The 22,041-nt window shown below is 35.8% G+C and overlaps 1 protein-coding gene across 22 annotated transcripts in view; it reads left to right on the top strand.

The window, feature by feature from the left end:
* Positions 1–999: 999 nt before the first annotated feature.
* Positions 1,000–22,041, top strand: part of BTBD9 (BTB domain containing 9) — a 160,649-nt gene continuing 139,607 nt past the window's right edge. For 4 of the 22 annotated variants that reach the window (XR_015283601.1, XR_015283600.1, XM_023924411.2 and 1 more), the window contains exons 1-7: positions 1,217–1,386; positions 3,175–3,341; positions 6,170–6,380; positions 6,914–7,277; positions 8,858–9,122; positions 10,925–11,144; positions 14,883–15,002. Coding sequence is in view for 17 of the 22 variants with exons in the window: in XM_023924411.2 (XP_023780179.1) it covers positions 3,260–3,341; positions 6,170–6,380; positions 6,914–7,277; positions 8,858–9,122; positions 10,925–11,144; positions 14,883–15,002 (1,262 nt within the window). In the remaining 5 variants the exon portion in view is untranslated. Of the gene's footprint in view, positions 1,141–1,216; positions 1,793–2,239; positions 2,357–3,174; positions 3,342–6,169; positions 6,381–6,913; positions 7,278–8,857; positions 9,123–10,924; positions 11,145–14,882; positions 15,003–22,041 lie in introns of those variants that run through there. The other 18 variants (XR_015283603.1, XM_086878355.1, XM_086878347.1 and 15 more) reach the window with 11 other exon arrangements.

The raw sequence follows: 22,041 nt of genomic DNA, 5'->3' as shown, positions 1-22,041 counted from the left end.
GGACGTGGTTGTGGGGAGTTTGAAGGCATGTGCTGCTTGGATCTTACTGATCATTCAGCTTCCATCCATAAGCAACTGCAACAGCTACAGGATGAGTTACATGCCCTGGAGGAAGATAGTGACCCCATTGGAAGTTGGCTCGCCAGCTGGGGCAACACCGGATGGTTGAGGTCTCTTGTGCTAGAAGGGGGACGGACTTTACTTATAATGTTAATTGGGATGACAGTCTAAGTGGTATGTTATCTTATCCAAAGCCTGGTTTGTGCAAAAGGAGAAAGGGGGAATTGCTGCTATATTTTATATATTAGTAAAGGCCTGTATGCACAAACCAGCCTTTGAAATAAGTCGTGATATTAAGGGCTGAAATCCTTGAAACTTGCCTGCAGAAGAGAGAGTAAAGCAAAACAATATCCTTGTGTACAAGGATAAGAATGTAAACCTGTGTGTGTTAGCCAATAGTAACTTGCTCTGCCCGCAGACCCTGTAGAACCCTATAAAAGGTGTGTTAATAATAGAAATAAACGGCATTCACAATTACTTCTGTGAAGACTGGTGAACAGCTCGGGGGTCTTTCAACAGGGAAGTAGTAAAAAAACACTGGCATCTACAAACTAGTTACAGGGGTATAATGAAGTGGGCAATATGTGGCTTTGGGTTGTTTTGAAAAAAAAAAGAAGTTACTGCTTCTTCTCATACTAAGAACTAATTTAAACTAGTATTCACAGATAGGAAATCCAAGAATAAACTACTAAAGAAAAACACTTAATGATAAGTCTTTTAACCTGCAACAATACTTAAGTATTTAGACTTAGAAAAACTTTTGAAATTATTTCATGTTCTCACTGATTACAGGCCATTATTTTTACTTCTTCCACGGAAGGATTCGTTTCTGCTAAATAAAGTATGGAACTAAACAGCGTGTAGTGCTTTGCCTCTCGGAGGGCTTAAATGGAGCTTCCTGCAGCGCAGCAGAAGTACCTCTCTTGGTTACGTAACGACAGGCCCACATTCTCCATTCTCGCTGGGAGACGCTCTCCTGACGCAGGAAAGCAGCACACGCACCGAAGAGCAAAAGCTACGCATGCCGCTGCCAAGGAAACACGGATTTGGAACGCAGCCAAGGAGCAGCGGACAAGGAAGGTTTAAACACTACTGTGACTGCTTCACAGTCCTGGTGGCCCGGCAGCGCCGCTGTACCCCAGCCGCCTGCGCTCCATGGGCGGAGCAGGAAATGGGGCGCAGCTGGTGGCGTTCCCGCGGGCGACGGAACTCACTCCTGCGCCACACACAGGCCGTTGCTCCTCGGTGACGTCAGTGCGCCGCCGGGTGACGTATGGACGGCGGCGGGACGGGGGTGGGGAGGAGGCTTCTGCGGTGGCGGGGCCGGTGAGTCCCGCGGGCATGAGGGGTGCGGCGGCCTCGGCCCAGTGGCCGCCTGGGGTCTCGAGGTGCTGCCGTCGGCGGCTCCCGCCGGGCGCAGGCAGGGCAACGCGGGGCGGGCCGAGGGTGCGCCTCCGTATGGGGAAAGCGCCGGGCCCGTTTGGCGGGGAAGCGATTTCACCTGAAGTGCCTTTTTGTGGAGGCGAGAGAGGGGACGGCCGAACGCCTGGCGCCTCCCGAGCTGGGGGTCGGTGGCGGCCCGGGCTATCCCGGGCTCGACCTTGGGCGCCTTGCCGGCTCCGGCCGCCGTCTGTGGTCCGCGCCAGCCTCCTGCCGCCCCTTCGCCCCTGGCTGGCTTCTCAAGGCCCTGCTGTGGCCATCTAATTCGAATTTTCTTTCTGAAAAAATATAAGTTCAGTGTTTTGAAGCTCTCGCGGTCCTCAAATGTTTTCCCTGATGCTTTGGTGTCGTAGTAGTTTAACCACTCTGCAATTTATGCACTACTGTGATTCATTGAAATTACTCTTAGAAGGCATATTTTCAGACTTTAAAATAAACAATTTGATGTTAACTTTTTAGCAATCTGCCGGTGATCCTGCTTGCCCAGCAGTGCTCTTTGTTCATGTTTTTAAAGTGCAGCACACAAACTTTCTTGAAGTCCTGTGCTAGAATCATTGAAGTTTTTATATGTTTTAGGATTTAATTTGAGCCTGCTCACAAAGCAGATGTATTTGATGTGTCTTCTGTTATAAATATGTAAATCTGGTGCTTGAACTATTCTGTTGAGATATTTACTCAAATTTAACAAAGACCCCAAGAATTTTCATGAATGGCTTTCTCATATATTTTTATAACACAGGCCAAACTGATATCATGCATTACTTATAGGAAAGATACTTCAGATTACATTTTGATCCTCAAAATCCAGGAGACTTTCTTCGTCAAAAGCCTGGATCTGATTTGCAGAAGGATTAAGGTGTGGTTACTTTCTAGTTCGTGAGACTACCTAAAAATTTTTTTTCCTACCTTCTCCTTTGTTCTCTTAAGCATATCCCACAAAGAAAATTAGAGTGACCCTTATGAGTGAATTCATAAATCAAGGTATCATCTATTTAGCAAATTAAATACAGTCTATTTTTCCTCCTGGCAGGTTTGATGGGAAGGTTAACAATAATTTATACTTGCTGAGAGAGACGTGTTATGTTGGTTATGTATTTAAGCAAGTCAAACCTCTATATTTCTCTCTTTCTTAACCCTTCAGTTTTGTTTTGGTTTCCTGTTTGAAAAAAGGTTTGCGCAATAGAAAGGTCTGCAACTGCCTTAAATTTTGTAAAAAAAGCAATCACCAAAACCCAGTCAGAACCCCCAAAACTTTAGCTAAGTAAGAACGCTTGGAAAATTTTGTCAGTGTAGGGAATAAAGCATGTGTGATTCAGTTTGTATAGACCTGGTTAATTAGGACACCCGTGTGGGAAAATAGTGTTTTCAGGGATATTAATGCTGTAGCAGAAATGTTAGGATGGAATTTTTTGTCTTATAGTGAATATGGCAAAATGTTACTGTCTTCTATGATGGTTAAAAATATGAATGGTTAAAATTAAATTTTGATGACTCAAAATAGAAATACTGTTTTTGTGTTCTAATGTTTTTAGAAGTTTACCCATTAAATTGAAGGGTTTTTAAAGACTTTATTTCTGCAAAAAGTTGAATTGAGAAGTACACATCTCTCTCACTTTCATCATAATGCTTTGTGCTCATAGTTTCTGATGGTGTGTGTTTCATGCATTGTTCCAGGAGATGGTCTATTTCTTGCTGTGCAGCTGGATGTTGCTGAATAACGTGTCTATGAGCTTGCTGTTCAATCTGTCTGTTGTTCAGAATGGCGAAGAACCCTAATTTCCCAGAAGTGGGGAATCTGCCTACAGGCTATGCTCACTGTAGGTCTTCAGACAGCTTCAGTGGTGAGTGGACCCAACGTGTTTTCTTGAGATTTTAATGTTTTTGTTGTATGCCATTTTAACCAGGTTAATTTTATAAATGTGTTAATAAATAATCTGCACTAAGTATATTGTTCTTAGTACTTGGCTAAACTTATTCTTTTTCTTTTGTGACAGGAAAGCATCTGATTGGAATGTAAAATTTTAGCAGTACAGTACTTAAGTGATGGGAATGTGTTTGCAGATGAGCAGGGCGTAACTTCCCATATACTTTGAGTCAAAACATTTTTTGGTACTAAATTGCTGTCTAGAATGCTGTGGTTGGGTGGTGTGGGTAGTTTCCATTAATGTTACCATCTGCTTTCCTTCTAATCCTTTCACAAAGGGTGGGTTGGAGATGCAACTTGAAAATTCTCTGAATTTAACTTAACCTGAGCTTTCATTTTCTGTATTTAAATAGTCATAAGGGTTGATTATGTGGTTTCTAATTTTGTCTACAAAGTATCAAAAATTGTTTTGTTTTTTTTTTCTCCATTACAATTTTCACTGGGATTCAACTTTGTTATTGTTATTTAGAAATACAAAGGAGCTACTGCAGCTAGGGTTTTGAGAACTGAAGTATTTACACTTTGAATGTTGAAGTATTTACAGAAAATTTCTGTTTCCTGTAACAGAATATCAGTCTCAAAAGTGAAGAGTTCAGAGTATTAAAGCCTGTGACAAAAGCTTTCTGTCATAGAGTCCCGATGTTCTGAGCGGAAGCAGCAGCTTCTTTTCATATTCTTCTTTCTGTTGTTCTTGTTCTGTTGTTGTCTTTCTTTTCCAATACAGGGGGGATTTAATTCATAAATCATCCAATTAGCTAAAAACGCAATTCTAAAACATTCTTCTTACACCAATCTGGTCTTAATTCTAATGTATGAAAGTCATGTCAGTTCTTACTCAAGCTCTATGCATATATTGTATCTGTTTACGCAAATAATTCTATCTGTTCTATCTAGAAATACAAGCAATGTTCTTACTATGTTCTTGTTATGTCTGGACCTAAGTTAATTTTGTAGAAGTTAACACTAGTGAACTTTAGGGCTTTTTACTAGCTAACACAATCTCTTAAGGCACTGAAGATATATTTCTACTTTCTTAAAACTAACACTCCTACTTCAAGTCTGTGGCTTAATATATTTTAGTTTCTCTGAAGGTTTTAATTCAATCCTTTCATTCTTTTCTCTTTCTAAGGAACTCGGGCTTCTATTTCGTGCATTCCAGCAATTTACTATGCTTATTTTTCTTATATTTTATTTTCAATTTCTATTACTTTTTTTTTTTTTAGTTTCATTTGAAGTTCTTTGTGACTGTGTTTCCACAGTATCTTGATTTTGGGTAAAGTGTTTCCATGTGTTAAAATGCAAGTAATAATTAATCCCAAGTACAACTGTTTTGGGCTTTTTTACATATTTTCTGATAGTATCTTTACAGTATTTTATAGTAGAACCTAAAAGTGTATTTCTGTCATGATTTTGACTTGATTTATGTGTTAGATGTGTGAAAGGTATGGCCTTTTCTTTTTTCTTGTGGTACACTGTGACAGCTATAGCTGTCACTGACCATGACAGACAGTTTAGCTCATTAGGGAATTGAGAAAAACAAGCCCCCAGGTATGAAAGTGATTAGCTGAATTCAAACTCAAACAAGGAGACCCCAGCCAATCCCTATGAATCATGGATGGATACATATCATTGATCAAGTGAGCTAGGCGGTACTAAGATCACAGTCGTGTTTGTAAGTGTGGAAATTTGAAGCCCCTATATAAAGGATTGCCCTTCGATAAAGGTTGGGCATTGCTGCGTGATCTTGGTGTGTTCATGTTGCATTCCTGTCTCTATCATCAGCAGCAGTATGCCACCTTTCTTTAGCACTTGAAAAGTGGCTAGTAACTGCAGCAGGGAAGATGTCTCTGGAGATATGGATGGTCATTATCTGAAACAACCAACCTCTTTTTAAAGAAAAGTAAACTGAAGTGTAATGGTAGAAGCCAATATAATACCTAAATTTGCTTTTGGATGCTCTTACCATTGAGACTATAGAAAATCTCTGTTACCAAAATAAACCAAATCCATAAAAAGCTAAAACCTGTTGTGAATGAAGAAAAACAAAAGAATTGCATAGAAGATAGGACTAATGCATTTATCTGTTTTGTACGTTAGTGGGCAATCACGTAATTTTATGACTGAGAGGTATTAACGAGTTTGTTTTCTCATATATATATATATATATAATATGAGGGAATAAGAAGTCATCAAGAAAACTGAGTGTAAGGAATAAGGAAATTGGATTGTACATGGTAAAGCATTTTCTCTGACAGACTTTGTTATTTATTAAAAGTTACCTTGGTTGTTTATTTTCTCCCAGTTCTGAAGAGCTGACTAGAATCCTGCAAAAACAGTTTTTACTTTTCACTGATTCTAGTACTGATTGGAGAGTTAAGACTAAGCTTAACTGCTCACATTGCTTATTTCTATTTTTTGTGTGTGCATTTTAATTCAGATAAAATTGCTTTCTAATAGTAACATGATGTAAAATAATTCAGTTTTTAATTCCCTTTGTTGGAAACTTTGTTTTAAGTAACAGGGTTGACTAACAAGGTGACAATTCTTTGAAATACTTAGCTAGAATTGTTGGTGCCAGCTGTGTTGAGTCTGGTTGAAAATGAACTTTCATAGAAAACCTCCTGATTTAATTTTTCTTGTAATATATGATTACTTAGATTAGTCACATTTTTGTTATTGTAGTTATGCTTGCTATTCTTAATATTTTTGCCCTGTGTAATACTGCTTGTTTTCTTTGTCCTTTAGGCTACCAGTATCACCATCCCTCCAAGATGAGTAACAGCCACCCTCTTCGTCCGTACACGGCTGTGGGGGAGATCGACCATGTTCACATTCTGTCAGAGCATATTGGTGCTCTAATGAACGGGGAAGAATACAGTGACGTTACCTTTATTGTGGAAAAGAAGCGTTTTCCGGCACACAGAGTGATCCTGGCTGCTAGATGTCATTATTTCAGGTGAAGTAAGGCTTTTTGTCAGGCTCACAGGAAATTTTTATGTAGATGAGATAAACATTGTTTCTCTGTGAACTTTTCAGGGTGTAATCATCTGTCCATTGAGTGTGACCTTTTCTGTGTGAATGTTTCCCAGCACATGAGATCGTTGTGTTCAAATAGAAAAAGATAAATACCATGTCACAGTGTTATTCTTTTGACCTTCATTAAATTGGATTTTGAAGGTAGTTTTACAAATTCAAGAGAAAGAGAACTTGAGAACATGAAAGTACTACTGCAAAGCTGTTTTGATTTCTCAGAGTATAAATGGTGTGTTTCTATGGAATATACGCAGCAGGTTTCATTTTGATGAATTGGAATTGAGCAGAGGATTGGCTGACATAGACTAGAATACATATTTTAAAACTAGGAATAATACTAATCAAACTTTTTTTTTTGTAAGAGCTGGTCATTTTTCAATAGAAATACATTTAACATTTCAGTGAATTTTGTCAGAGGGATAAGCTACTAACTAAGTTAAACTCTCTTCCTTATAGAGCATTATTGTATGGAGGAATGAGAGAATCTCAGCCTGAAGCAGAAATTCCTCTTCAGGACACCACTGCAGAAGCATTTACCATGCTGTTGAAATATATTTACACTGGTCGTGCTACATTACGAGATGAGAAAGAAGAGGTTCTTCTTGACTTCCTAAGCCTAGCACATAAATACGGATTTCCAGAACTAGAGGATTCCACGTCTGAGTATCTTTGCACAATACTTAATGTTCAGAATGTCTGTATGACTTTTGATGTTGCCAGTCTTTATTCTCTTCCCAAATTAACTTTTATGTGCTGTATGTTCATGGATAGAAACGCCCAAGAGGTGCTCTCCAGCGAAGGCTTCCTGTCACTTTCTAAGGTATATCTTTTGTTTGCACTTTTTTCCCCCAGGACTGTTAATTTTAATGGCAATGTGATTTTGTGATGAAATACTAATGGGGGAACCAATTAAAAACTTGTGTTAGCTCATAGTTATCTTATACTTGTGAAACTGTGACAATTGGAAATGGTCAAGACAAGCTGAACTGAAAATTTTGGCAATCTGTTCTGAATTTTTTAGGTATTGACCAGTCAATATAGCTAAATATAGTATGTCTGATGGAGTGTTCTAAAAGATGGCATCAGTCAATCTAATTTTAATTTATCTTACTTCATCTGTTCCTGGTATAATGTAATTTGGCTTCTGAATGCTGCAGAGGGCAAGTCAAATATAGACTTAAATAGGACAGGATATGCTTTGTTCTAAGGATTCCTTGATATAGGCTTCATCAGTGATGGGTGAATTTCTGCTGGGCAAATGGAAGCATTCTGGAGCCTACTGTGATTTATGCTGCTGATTGTCATCATGTTCTGAATTTGCAGAATATGATGGTGTGGTAGGGTGTTTGGGGTTTTTCTTGTGGTTTTTTTTTTTTGTTAGATGCATAAATATTTGTGACTGAGTCAGACTGTTCTATGAAGTTGAAGTTTTGCACTTACTCTCAAGGGGTCTTTGGGCTGGACATAATAGTGAGTGTTTTCAAGTAGTGTTCACATGAAGCAGCAGAACACTTTGAGTGATGCTTTAATTGGGTTTTTTTTAAGTGTTTTTTCTTAGGGGGAAAGATGTGAAGGGTGTATTCCTTGAATGACACTGCAGTAAGTTACTCCTTGTATAAGGAGAAAAAATTTTTTTTTCTCTCTTTCTCTGTCATGTTCAGCTTGTTAAGTCTGAACTCTGAGAGCATATTGTCAATAAAGAAACAAGCAAACATCATGCATCAGGAAGTGCACACTTGAAGGTCTTTGGCATAGCCAGTCTTGGTATATATGAGAGATCTTTCTTTTTTCTAGGCAAGCTCCTGCTAGCTTCTGCTAGCTAAGTGAAAATCAAAAAGCTATTTGATTATTTTAGTTCTCATTTTGCAGTCAGTGGGTTTTATACATGAGTAAGAGCCACTGGAGTTTTTACCTGGTGATTCGTAGTTGGTACCAAAAGACAGAGAAAGATTGTGACAGGACAAAAATCCCAAGTAGTTCGAAATGGTTAAAAGAATTGATTCCAAGCAACACTTTTTTCTCATCAGTGCCTTTATAGCGACTTAAGTTTAAAGGAATATTTTGAAGCATACTACCAAGTCCCCAAATTTCTAGTAATATTCCAAAGCAAATTTGAACTACTGAATGTTATTATATTGATTATATTGATGTCAGTTTCTTCTAGTGATTTTGTTTTATTGCCTATTGTTTTGGTCATGGATTCTGTAATTCTTGCATAACTAGAATAAGCTATAATTTCAGGGAATCACCCCTTTAGAGATTATTTTTAATAGCTATAAGTTAAAATAGCCATTCATTTTTTTTGCCTTATTTAAATTTCCCTTGTTTAAAAAAATAAAATTCAATTTAATTTCTGTTTACTTAGGGGATATATTTTTTGTTCTTATTTCTCTTTTCCAGGCTGCTCTTCTAAGTATAGTACTGAGAGACTCATTTGCAGCTCCTGAAAAGGACATTTTCCAAGCTTTGATGAACTGGTGTAAACATAACCCCAAGGAAAACCATGCTGAAATCATGCAAGCAGTACGTTTGCCACTAATGAGTTTAACAGAACTTCTGAATGTTGTAAGACCTTCTGGGTTGTTGTCACCTGACGCCATCCTAGATGCCATTAAGATTCGTTCTGAGAGTCGGGACATGGACCTCAACTACAGGGGCATGTTAAGTAAGCGTGAAGTTCTTTGTTTCCTTCTCATTTAGTGACTGTGGTTATCTGGAGGATATGGTTAATTTGTGCATTGAGTTTTCTTCTATTACTGTGTGTTATAAAAGGTTTGCGGTATGAAACATCATGTTATGTAACTGTTCATGCCATTTTTATTTCTCGATATTAGACATTTATTTTCTTGCTTTGTATCTCAGATATTGTTCAAACATGAATGTAATACTATTTTCCTAGAGGAAGTGGTAATTGAATTGAAAATTTTTTACAAAATAATTGAAAATAAAAATGAATTGGCTGTGAGATATATGATATGTAAGTGGTTTTATGTTGATAGTGACCTGTTTTCTACTTCATAAACATTTTCGTAATTTTTCCACTACTACTTTCGACTTTTCTCTTACTCTTTACATGCTTGTCTAAATAAGTCTCTGAAGTTGTTATAATGGAAGCCTGTAAAGTGTAAGAAGCCTTGTTTGACTTTTTTTCTGTGATATCTGTTAATTCAACAAGAGTATCAAACACTCAAGCTTTAAAAAGATATTGTTAGCCATCTAATGTATGAATTTGACCCACAGAAAAGAAAAGTTAAATGTTCTTTAAGAGTCTGCACTATATGCTCAGTCATGCATGATGAGCCCTGAAAATTACTGCTATCTTAGAATCGCATATTCTCTTTGTTCTCTCTTAGAAGTTATAGTTATTAATATTTAAACATATGAATTTAATATTAGGATATTGTAGAAGTCTTGTCATGCAAGACATTCTCTTGACACTGGAGTAGGTAAATTTAAATAAGTCAAATGGTCTTTTCTGGCTTTTTTTCCTGGATATTTATCTCCACAATAAAATTCTCATACTCACAGCTTTTTGGAGACTGGAATTTCTTTGTTGTTTTAGTACTCATTCAGGATCTTGGAACTTTTTCTATTTGTGAAAATGTTGATGACCATTTACCACTTCAAATTCTGTTCTTAAGATATCAAATTTTTAATACCATGTTAAAATGCTGTTGTCAATCTGCCTGAAAAGTTTGGGGTAGCTTTTCATCATTTGGTTTTTAAATCATATTTTCTAGGATCTCTCCTCAAACAAGACTGTTAAAAATGTCTTTTGAAGAGGCTAGTTTATAAAAAGTATTGTTCTGTAGTTGAAGTTAGGGATAATTATTCACAGTTAGTTTGAAGGAAGCTGTTCCCAGGACACAGGCTTATGGAAATGAAATGGTGAAATGGTGGCATAAGAAACTTGGTTTTCCATGTGAGTTCAAAGCCCAAATAGTCAGAAGTTTCCCATTTCACTTAAGTTCATTTAGCTTTGCAGGGTACTGGAAGCTTGTATAGTTGACAAAGGAACATAAATGGCTTTACTGCAGTATACACCACTCTGCAAATTCAGCATGCATCTTGAACATTTGATACACATCTTGTACATTTTAAGTTTCTTCCATTTGGGGGAAAATAAAACCCAAACCTAAAGCAAACAACAGTTGACAGATGTGACAGAATTTTGTAAAATTATGAAGGGGACTGAGAATATAGGTGCTACATAATAGTAAATTATCACAGCTTTATTACCATCAAATGTGTAGGAGATACCAAATGAAATTGAAGAAGCTAATTTTTTTTAATGCCTCTTTATCTTCTTTCCTTTTTTCTTTTCTTTTCCCCTAGAGGATGTGTTTGTGGCCAAGAAAGGATACTAGCAATAAATCTTTTGTCTAACCTAATAGAGTTTATATTCAGAACATCTAATATTCAGTAGGAGAGTGTAAAATTTAAGCAATTATTTCCTTTTCTTCTTAGTACCGGGGGAGAACATTGCAACAATGAAGTATGGAGCACAAGTTGTTAAAGGGGAGCTGAAGTCTGCTCTATTGGATGGAGATACTCAGAACTACGACCTGGATCATGGATTCTCTCGACACCCAATCAATGATGACTGCCGGTCTGGAATTGAGATTAAACTAGGTCAGCCCTCAATAATCAACCACATACGAATTCTCCTGTGGGACAGAGACAGTCGGTAGGTGCCAAGGTGACATAAAAAGGCAAAGTAATGCATTTTGTGTGGAGATAATGTAGCAGTGCAAACTGTAAATTAAATACTTTATGGAAATAGCATGATCGTGTTGGAGGTGACAATTGCAAAGCTTATTTGGAAACAACCTGATTTTTAAATGCAATTTTGGTTACTTACACACCAGATCATATTTAGAGATGTTAAACTGCCTCAAAGTATTTAAATATTTTTACATATTTGCATTTCAAACATTTAAAGATATTTTTTGTTCCAATTTTTTCAATATATCAAAACTTTTAAGAAATGGGACACTTTGGCAGCAAGACTGGACCTGATCTTAGAGGTCTTTTGCAGCCTAAGTGATTCTGTGATTCTGTAATTCAGAGGTAATAAAATTTATTCAAAATGTGAATTACCAAGTGACTACAGTAGTTACTAGAAGCCACTTTGTGGTTAGACTGCCAAAATATGAATTGTAATAGATACTGTTGCCCGTTGTTACTGACCTACTTTACATTATTATGGAATATATGAAAATTAAAATTAGGCACATTTGAACAATTGAAAAGCTGCTGAAGTAGAAAAATTGCAAGGTTCTTTTTATCTGACAAATTTAATATATTAATTTTGTAGCTTGCCATGACAAAGATCTTGCAGTTTAGTAGACAGCTCAGCAGGTACTAATAAGCTGTTAAAAACAATAAAACATGCTACTTACACATTTATTGTATACCTTATGATCTTTTTGGTAAAGGATTAATTTTATTTTATTTCTAAACTAACAGTTTAGCATTGCAGAACCAGTTGCATTTTGCTTTTTTAGCTAAGCCATGTTATTCTAGAACAGGGTATATAAAAGTTTTAGTTGGAGTGGGGTTTTTTGTAAATTTAAATAAATTTTTAAATATGAGTTAGTTAACTAATAATTCAAAACCAATTTCATTAATTTTAGCTATTTTACTGTTCTAAGGAAATTCTACTTTAGTTTAACTGAAATTTGATTCCCTTCTATTTCTTTTGTAAAGATCAAAAAGTGGATCCTTGAAGGTATACGGACTGCTTCATATAATATTATACTAGTTGTGACAGAAGACCAACCAAATTTATGAAGCAGTTAGCAACTGACTTTATAAAATCTGAAAAAGTATTAGAGATATGTTAATAATGAGTCCTGTATCAATTTTTAGAGAACTTATATAAAAATGCCCCTCATCTGTAGGGCATAAATTTGCACCTGGTAAAACTCAGGGAAAAATGTTCTTGTTGGGACAGCTTTCTAAAAAGTTACCTGTTGCTTGGTGTCCTGTGCAAGTCATCTGAAATTTGTAGAACAAACTGTTACTGCTGGCAGAATATCTGACAATGTGGATCTCTAGAGATTTTTGTCTTCATAAAATACTGAGGGCAGAATGGTTTAAGATCTAGTTTCTGTGTCATGCTGATTTTTTTTTTTTTTTTTTTTTTAAATCATTCTAGTTTCTGTGGAAAATTTGCTATTGGGCTTTCTTTTGCTTCCCTACTGGTATGGTACTGGTATTAGTACTGTCTAGCTTATGCAAGGCCAGGAGTTGGACTTTGATCACCCTAGGAATTTCCTTCTAATTCAGAATAGTCTGATTCTCTGTTCTACGAATTGTCAAACTTTTTTCCCTTGAGTAACTCAGTTATCTTAGATAAATGGAAACAGAGGCATTTGGCTCATCAGTACAAGATACTGACTTTCTGAAGTGAGTTCAGCAGGACAACAAGATGAAGGCTTGAGCACATGAGAACCTGCTGTTGGTAAGGTGTGCAGGTTTAGAAGGGAGAATTTGTTGGCCTCAATACCTGTTCAGTGGAATATAGAGAATACAGGGACAGAATTCTCTTGGAGCTGTGTGCTGAAAGTGCAAAGAGCAGTGGACACAAGCAAGAAATTAAATTCATATTAAATATTAGGAAAACAATTTATAGTTTATAGGGGCAGTTGAACTTGGGAAGAGTGCCCAGAAAGGTGTGCAGAAATTTGCTAGCTAAGATCTTAAGGAACTTTCTCTGAGATTGACCTTGATTTCTGTAGAGATCTATTTCTTTCTACAGTCTTCGTCTAACAATTGCTGTCCACCAAACTGCATATTTTTCATGGGATATATGAATAATGTCTTCTAAAGAGGTGTTTTAACGCCTGTACAGACATGAGCAGGCTTGTACAGCATGATTGCTTTCTTGTTGAACAATTTTTTAAATTACTCTGTTCATTTCAACTGTTTATGTGAAGCTCTAGTCTATTGGATATTCTTAACAGAACCAAATGGAAACTAACACGTGTCTTACACCTCTAGTTCAGGAGTGTTAACAGCTGACTCTTAGCTGTAAAAGTGCTAAGGACAGTAGCTATTCAACCTACTTCTGCAAATAAGATGCTATCCAGCCTTAAGAAACTGGAAAGGATACTATTGTGTATGATAATGGAACTTTATTTTTGAGGTAATATTTCTTTGCTTGGTATCTTAAGAAACCAAAAAGTAGCATGTTGTATATAGGTTACAAATACATGTTCATTAGTAATGATGGTGTGAGAACCTCTAAATTCACAAGGCACATAGGACTGTCAGTAACTTTTGTATACAAACTGCTCAAACTCTAAAACTTTGGGCCTGGTTTGGTCAAGTACACATATGTTAGTAATAGTAATCTTGCTAAAGCATATTGTATTTGTGTGGGTTGTATTACACATCTGATTGGTGTGAATGTGAAAGCTGGTTATGCAATTGATGTTTAAAGACAGCTTTCCAAGGTAGTAACTATTTATTGTTTTAAGGATTTTTAAACAATATCATTTTAAGTACATACTCTTAAGTCCTCAGGAAAATTGGAAATATTAACAAAAGCATTAATTTTAATAATAAATGCTTTTGTAGAACTCCCTAGGAGCAAATCCTCTTTAGAAATCAATGTGAGAGGATGTTAAGTGCTTACATGGTGATGTTAAACTGCCTGTGAATTTTGCAGACTAGTACCTTAGGAGAAAGAAAATACTCTGAAACATATTCAATGACTTGCAGTTCCGCAAGTGAAATTTCTACTTTATTCTAAGTGTTACAGTCATGGATATAATAGGGAATTAGCTGTGACTTTCAAGTTCTGGTTTGGGTTTGCTTTCTTTTAACAGCAAACTATAAAGTAAACATGACTGATAAGCAGGAGGAAGACACAGACTCTGTTAATGGCTTTTTTATTTTTCATGAGGTAATTTTGGAATGTGTAAGGAGGTAGTGACAGGCTTAATGATGTATCATAAAGAACTGAAAGGGTCAGAAGTGAAAAACAACATCAGTTAAAATGATCATAAAATAAATTTGCTTTTTTCAAGTAAGGAGTTTGAATTTGCATTTTTGATCTAGGAAATCGTTTTTAATTTTTTCTTTATTGATTTGCCAATAGAAATAGTACCATATCACCGGTGGTTTAGTTTCATTCCATGGGGAAGGAATACAAATGATAATTTTATGACAAGAGTCAAATGTCTCCTTTTCATTTTTTGAGGCATAGTAGTCTCATCTAATGACTGTAGATTGTGAGTGTGTGTATGTTTTAAATCATTCTGAAAATACATCTTAACTGTGAGAGTTTCTTTTCAAAGCAAGTTTGAAGGTAGGGATCTTTATAAGAACAGTTTTCTTTTCAACACAACTGAAGATCCAGAAGACAGTGTAAAAATGTCAACTTGTATTCTAACCGGTATTTTTTGACAATCCATAGGTCTTATTCCTACTACATTGAGGTGTCCATGGATGAATTGGACTGGATTCGGGTTATCGATCACTCTAAATACCTCTGTCGGTCCTGGCAGAACCTGTATTTTCCTGCCCGTGTCTGCAGGTTAGTTCATCAGTGTAATATACAGTAGCTAACATTAAAGAATGTTGGCACCAGAATAAGTTGCTGGATTTTGCTACTTCATTATGTATTTCTGAAAATGTATGGTATCTTAACTTCCATCAGCTATGCTAAAAATGTAGTTTATCTTAATTTATAGAGCTTTGTAATAGTTTATCTTATTCTTTTCTGATATTAATGTAGTTGATACAATGCAGGTGTCCGGTTTGAAAATTCTATTTTTTCTGTATCTATGTATCTCCTTCTCCTTTCTTTTCTTTCTTTTTTTTTGAGTCATACACACCTTTTTTGCAGCTGATGCAAGGTTTTTTCCCACTCAGTAGTAAAACTCATTCCTTGACTGCCTAAATGTTTATAATGCACTTACTATAGAGCGTGAAAATATATTTTTAAGTATTATATATTTTCTACTGATGCACTGTTTTAAATAGTTATAAAAGGCAGAAAGAGGAGAGTTAGGACTACAGAGCTTTGAGGAATGCCTCTGATGTTCAGTTCTGGGTGCCACAATATAAGAACGATATTAAACTTTTATAGATGATCTAAAGGAGGGCAATGAAGATGATGAAAGGCCTTGAGAGGAAGCCGAATGACAAGCAGCTAAGGCCTGTTCAGCCTGGAGGAGACTGAGAGGAGACCCCATTGCAGTAACACCTTCTTTGTGAGGGGAAGAGGAGGGGCAGGCACTGATCTCTTCTCTGTGGTACCCAGTGACAGGACCTGAGATGATGACCTGGAGCTGTGTCAGGGGAGGGTGGATATTATGAAGAGGTTCTTCACTCAGAGCGTGGTTGTCACACTATATTAAGAATGGTGAAGTAGTACGACATGACTCTCTTTGCTGCATTGTCCAAGAGAGCAAAGTTTATTATTCTTGATCTTCTTTTATAGACAGGTTCAAGAAAGTCTGAGAGGTGAAACTCTCATTGGTCATTAAAGCAACACATCACCATCATTGGTTAAGTGGAACACCACCCCTTGACTGTTCCTTGCAAGTAAATCCTAAACAACACCTGCAAAGATTGTTGTCCTTTACCAAGGACTGTTTGGATTCTTACTCATGCTTTCTCAGGCCAGAGTGAGAAGTCTGTGTGTCTTAGTTTCACATAGACTCTGTTCCCTGCTTACTTTTTGCATTTAGTATCCGCAGGTCCTTGGGTACTGGAACAGGCTCCTCAGGGAAGTGGTCACAGCACCAATCTGACAGTTTTCAAGAGGCATTTGGACAATACTCTTGGGCGTAAGGTGTCACTCTTAGGGACGGTGCTGTTCAGGGCCAGGACAGGGACCTTGATGATCCTTGTGGGTCCCTTCGACATCAGTGTATTCTGACATTCTGCCACTCTGAGAAAATGGCTAGATGGGTTTAAGTGATGTTAAAATTATGATGTTTTTTTAACTGTAGGTATTGGGAATTCTGCAAGAAGCTGATAATCACATTGAAGCAGTCTTATTCAAAAACTGAATTGAGCTCGTTGATAGGGAGGATACAACCTATATATACCAAAGATGCTGTCATAATTTGGTTTTGTGTCATAGACCCTGAGAGGAAATGACCTGTATTTTAATAATTATTCTGTAGACATAAACTTTTTAATTGGCACAGCAACTCTTGGAATCCCCATGGAGAGAAGTGCTTTCTTTTCCCCAAAGTAATCCTGGCTTTTTCTGTAAATCACTATTCCTCATTATCATATCCACAAAATGGTAGGGAATTTCTTGGAGGTGCAACTTATTTGAAGGGCAAGTGGAAGAGCTAAAGAGAATATCATGTGGCAGCATAAGTTTATGAGCACTGAGTGTTAAGGAGCAGTAACCTTAAAGCAAAATATGAGTTCTCAGCTGAGTCACCATAATAATTAAGGAGAGTTTAGGTAAGGTTGTTCAGTAATCTTAATTTACATCAATGAATTGAAGCCTACATTATAGTAAGAATGCATTTGCTAGTCAAAAATGGCTATTATTTACTGTTCTTTTATGTATTTGTTCCCCTGTCCATAGGAAGACGAGGCTATTTAAAAGGTAATTAGAGCTGTAAAATGGCTGACAAATTTTTGAGGGGTTCCACTTTAAACTTTTTATTTAATTACATTAATATAAATAGGTATTACTTGAAGTTGACTATCCTTTGATCAGGAATTTTGATCAAATTCTCTCTAGAAGAGAGGCTTTGAGCAGGAGAGGCTATGTACATATAGATATTAGTATTAGAAATCTTATCTGTCTTTTAATTAATATTCTGTTCAGAAAGAAGTAAGCAAGGACTACTAAGCCTTTCTTTTGTCTCCAATTTCCATGTTTTGTTATTTTAAGTAGTTCTGTTTACTTAAATGAGTTAGTTATATCTAGTATACTAACATACACAAAAGAGAAATCCTAATATATGTGGAGTTTTCTTGTCACCTAAAAAGATGTGTTCTCCAGTCTTGTGAGCACAGATTTAAAATATGAACTAATATGAGATTGTCAGAATGTATTCTTTCAATATTTGATATTCTGTTTCACAGTCATGTTGTACATGCTTATCAATGGGCAGATAAGTTTTAAGCATTTTATAGGCTCTGTTTTGCTCAATGCTGCTTCTGCTGTAAAGTCTGGCTTTAGTGTCAGAAGTCCCAGTGCCAAAATTTTCCTGTTAGTGGACAACAATACAGAGGAGCGGAAGCATCATATTAATATTCTGTCTAATATTAGTTTTGGCATTTTACTCTTTTTGTCTTATTAATGCAGATAATATTTTTGGAAGCAACCACTTAGGGAAGCATGCTTCAACTTTTAAAAAGTTTTGAATGCATTTTTAGTAGATAGTCATGGATTGAGTGCTTTATCAGAAAGGGCTTCAGACAAGTGGTGGTTTGGGTTTTTTTGCTATTAAAAAAAAAATAAATTATTTTAGCTCAAAGTGCTTTATGAGGTCACTGTGTTAGATGTCATTTTAAGGAGCAAGAAAGATTTGAAGAGTAGAATTATTGGCTGGGATTTTTTTGTTTATGTGCATTTTTCCAGAGTGAGGTAGTAGAACATGCCAGATTCTGCACAGGTTGTTGAAGGACAGCCAGCTGTCTGATACACTAGAGCAATTGTTCAAACATAGATTATAAATAGGATATGAGCCCTGTGACATTAGGCAATGTCAGTTGCCTTTTTGAGTTACATTTTGCATAAATAGTAGTTTTAAAAGGTGAGAGCTGTCAATGTCTGAAGTGATACGTTCATCTAAGTTTTAAGAAGCTACTTAAACATTTCTGTGGACATGAAAATTGATGGAGTGTGTCTTTTATTTGGGTTGGGGTTTTTGTCTTTTTGAAAACCTGTAACCTTCCTCTTAATCAAATCTGTCCATGTTCAATTCTACAATCAATGCCTTTTTTACTGGATGAAAACTCTTTAGAGGGAAGATAGGATGCAGGTTAATGTAATCAGCTTCCTGTGGAAGTTAGGAATAAGTGTCAGGTTCATAGTTATTCTATCTTCCTCTGGTAGCAATGAATGTTAAAACTGCTAAAGGTCTTTGAGCAGGTAATGCTCTTCTCTGTTTTATCCTTTCATGTTGGAAAGGTTACAAAATTTTCTTTAGTGACTTCATCTTTTTACTTTGTCCTCAACCACAATATTTGAATAACTGCATTAAAAGCAAGAAAATGAAAAATTTTGAGGTTTCATAATAAGGCAAATGTAGCCACAAGGTGTCACTACAATAAAAGTTTAAAAGTCCTACTTTCTTACTGTTTACAGTCCTTTGATGAAAGTGTTATTCCTGCTGTGTGCTATTTTTGTGTATTAAACTTCCCAGATTTACAAAATCATTCTGGTTTCCTGTTTATGCTATAGAGGGAACAAGTACAGATTTAGTCGATAAAATCAGATGGAAACTTTCGATTAATTTTCCATCTTTAGTCTGACACTGAATGATTCTGTGTTTTGACTGGGGGCGTACTTCCTGACCAGACCAGTTTATAGTCTGAAATCAGTGCTATTTTGTCAGTAATACCAAAATTCAAAAATGTATTAAAAGAGTAAAGAGATCAGTTTTTGTCTGTATTTGCTATTATTGTCTTAGCTCTTTTTGTGATTATAATAATGTGATTTATTGAAGGGAAGTACTAGTTATTACTGCATAAACATTTAGTCCTAAAGTATGTTTCTATTAAGAGAATGGATAGATGCCTTTAGAATCATGCTGGGAAATTATTTAAGCATATTCTTTTTTCTGTTCTTTAAATCTGCTTTTCTGTTTTCTGTTTTTTAAATCTGAAAAATCTTGAGATTTTCTAATACTGGTGTGTTGAATTAATTATTTTTATTATTATTTTTATTATTTTTATTATTATTAATTATTATTTATTAATTAATAAGGGCTCCATGTTTCCCTTAAAGGACTTGGCTGCTATAGAAACTGTGGCATAAGAATTATTTTTACTTTAGAAGGTGTGTTTGTATTTCAAATTTATATATTGGTGCAGAGAAAATTACTTGCCTTTCCTTATATTAAGCATTGATGTTATTGGGTGGTTTTTTTGTTTAGTGCTTCAACAGTTTCTGCTACTAATGATTACACCATTTGTCATCCTCTGCCTGAGTGATGACAAATTAAATTGTAGACCATGTCTTCTGAACATTGAAAAAATGCAAGAAGAGTAAATTTTTCGGTACTAAGGCAGTCCTGTTCAGAATTTAGAAATGTTAGGAGTTGTGCACAATCATTTTGCATGTAATAATAAATAAGAAGATGTGATTTTCAAGTGTAGGCTAGACACTTGAAACATTTTTCTTTAATTCTAGTCTTAATCAGGCAGCCTCAGATTACTGTGCTTTCTACTGGTGGTGCTGCAGTCATTTTATTTTTCTTTCTCTCTGGGAGAGTCATTGAAATTAGCTACAGATTAAGCAGCAGTGTCTCACTTTCAGCCTTACCAGTAAGTCTCTGACAACATTATCTGATATGGATAGCCATTTAGCAGTTTTCCTGAGATTGGTGGAATCTTAGGTGGATAGTAACTTGGCAGGAGACATTCCAAATACAGTTTGATTTAAGCAGATGTTGAAACAAGGGAGGAGTCAACTCTTGAGGAAGATGCAGTTGAAGCATTGTCCCATATACTTGAAATAAACTCAGGGGAAGGCAGTGTCTGCAGATCTAATTTAACACTGGGAGTGTTTTTTATGCGTTGTTTGCCCTTTCACACTAGGGAATGGCGGTGGTCAGAAAAAGCATGGAGACATCCAAAAGAATCTTTTAAATGTTGTTTTAACTTAAAATGAAGCCTTACTGCATCACTAACCTATCTAGAAAATGTAGATTAAGAGTTGCTGGCAAGAGCCTTCTGTCAGTCTGTAAAGTATGTGAAATTTTTTTCATCAGTAAGTCCTTAGTATCCTTATAAAAGGACTTCTTGCTAAGGGAATTACTAAACTTGGGTAACTGAAGCCATCTTTACCTTAGTTACAGCATCTGAGAACTACAAGTAGTTGCACAGGCAACATGTTGGTCAGTTATTTTGTTTGTACTGTTCTTTGGGAAGCATTGACTCTTGTGTAAATATTTTATTTCTAACTGTACAGATATGCTGCTGTTTGTGAGTTTAGGAAGAAATCCCAACCCTGCTGCATAATTCAAATAGCTTTTCTTTATTTCTGGAAAACTGAAATTTTAAAATCTTTTCCAGAATCCAATATTGTAAACGATACAGTAATGATGTAATGTCCAGAAATAAGTAAAAATTATCTTGATTCGTATTACAGCAGCATAGTAATAAATAATAAAAACAATTTTAAAATGTTACTCCAGACTTTTGAGGCTTTTCACTTCACGTTTTCACATGACATTATTTTAAAAAATCAATTTTCATTGCAGGCAGTTTTCTTTTTTGTTTTTGGGGTGGAGAGTAGAGCTCACTCATCGTTCCTTCTTGTAAGATGTAATCATATTTAGGAGTCTTTATTGGTATGTTTCCAATTCTTTAACTTTGAAATGGGAGGAAATGGTTTCCTATAGTCTCCATTTTAGTTAATATCTGCTGCTTGTTTTTCTTTCTATCAATGTCTAAACATCCTTTTTCCTCTTCCAGTAGGTTTTCATTCTGTTTTTTTTCGTTTTGGTTTGGTTTTTTTTGTGTTCGATTTGTTGTTTTGTTTTTTCTTCTGTTCCTAAGAAAGGTGATAGTCTGAGATTTTTCAAAATAGATTATCTACACAGGATCATGAAAGCTGTTGCCTCATCTGAGTTGGAGTGTTTATTGATTTAAAATATCTTTTTCTTTATTTCAGGTTGTATATATGTTTGATCTTAAGCTTACACTTCTAAATTTAGCTCCAAATGTTCTCCTAGTGATGCAAAAGCTCATTGCATCTCTACAGGAATAATCAATAATAATTTTTATCAAGAACTTTATCAAAGCAGCTTTTTTCTTCTCAGATTCTTTCTCCTGCCTGTCATAGCAATTTCAATTATCCTAACCTAAAGAGCCCAACTTGGCTTTGAGGGAAATTAAAAAAGCCAGTGTGCATTTGAGCTGTCAATGACAACCTGCCAGACAACTTATCATCTGAAAATGAGTATTTGTCTGAAAAAGTGTGTGTAGAGGGTCAATGTATGTTGTATAGAAGTACCTGAGAAATAGGGACAGCCTGCCAATCGAGCTTGTTGGATATGAATTATTAAAAAATGTATATTATTTTCTTTTTGCTTTATGATTTGGAAGAAACAATTAACTTTTTAAGAGACCTAAATTACATATTTCTCATGTTTGACATAATAATAAGTAGGCTTTTTGTAGTGTGGTTAGAATTTCCTTAGTCTGAATTTTGAAGTATTCATTTTGAGTATCTTAAACTTGAAATTTTCTTGAGGTCTATTTTCATCATTTCACCTCATAAATGAGATCTGATGTAGATCAAAATTATCAGTAATTACTCATCTTGACAATGATATGTAAAGATACACCTAAATGCTGAATTATCAAATTGTTGATGAAAATTCTACAGCAAACTTTTTTAAAAGTTAAATTTTAAAGTTAATGTT

The sequence above is a fragment of the Cyanistes caeruleus genome, chromosome 2 (assembly GCF_971803275.1).
Source record: "Cyanistes caeruleus chromosome 2, bCyaCae1.hap1.1, whole genome shotgun sequence".
In the NCBI taxonomy this organism is placed as follows: Eukaryota; Metazoa; Chordata; class Aves; order Passeriformes; family Paridae; genus Cyanistes; species Cyanistes caeruleus.
The sequence above is the reverse complement of the archived record's forward strand: the minus strand, read 5'-3'. Positions and strand labels throughout refer to the sequence as shown.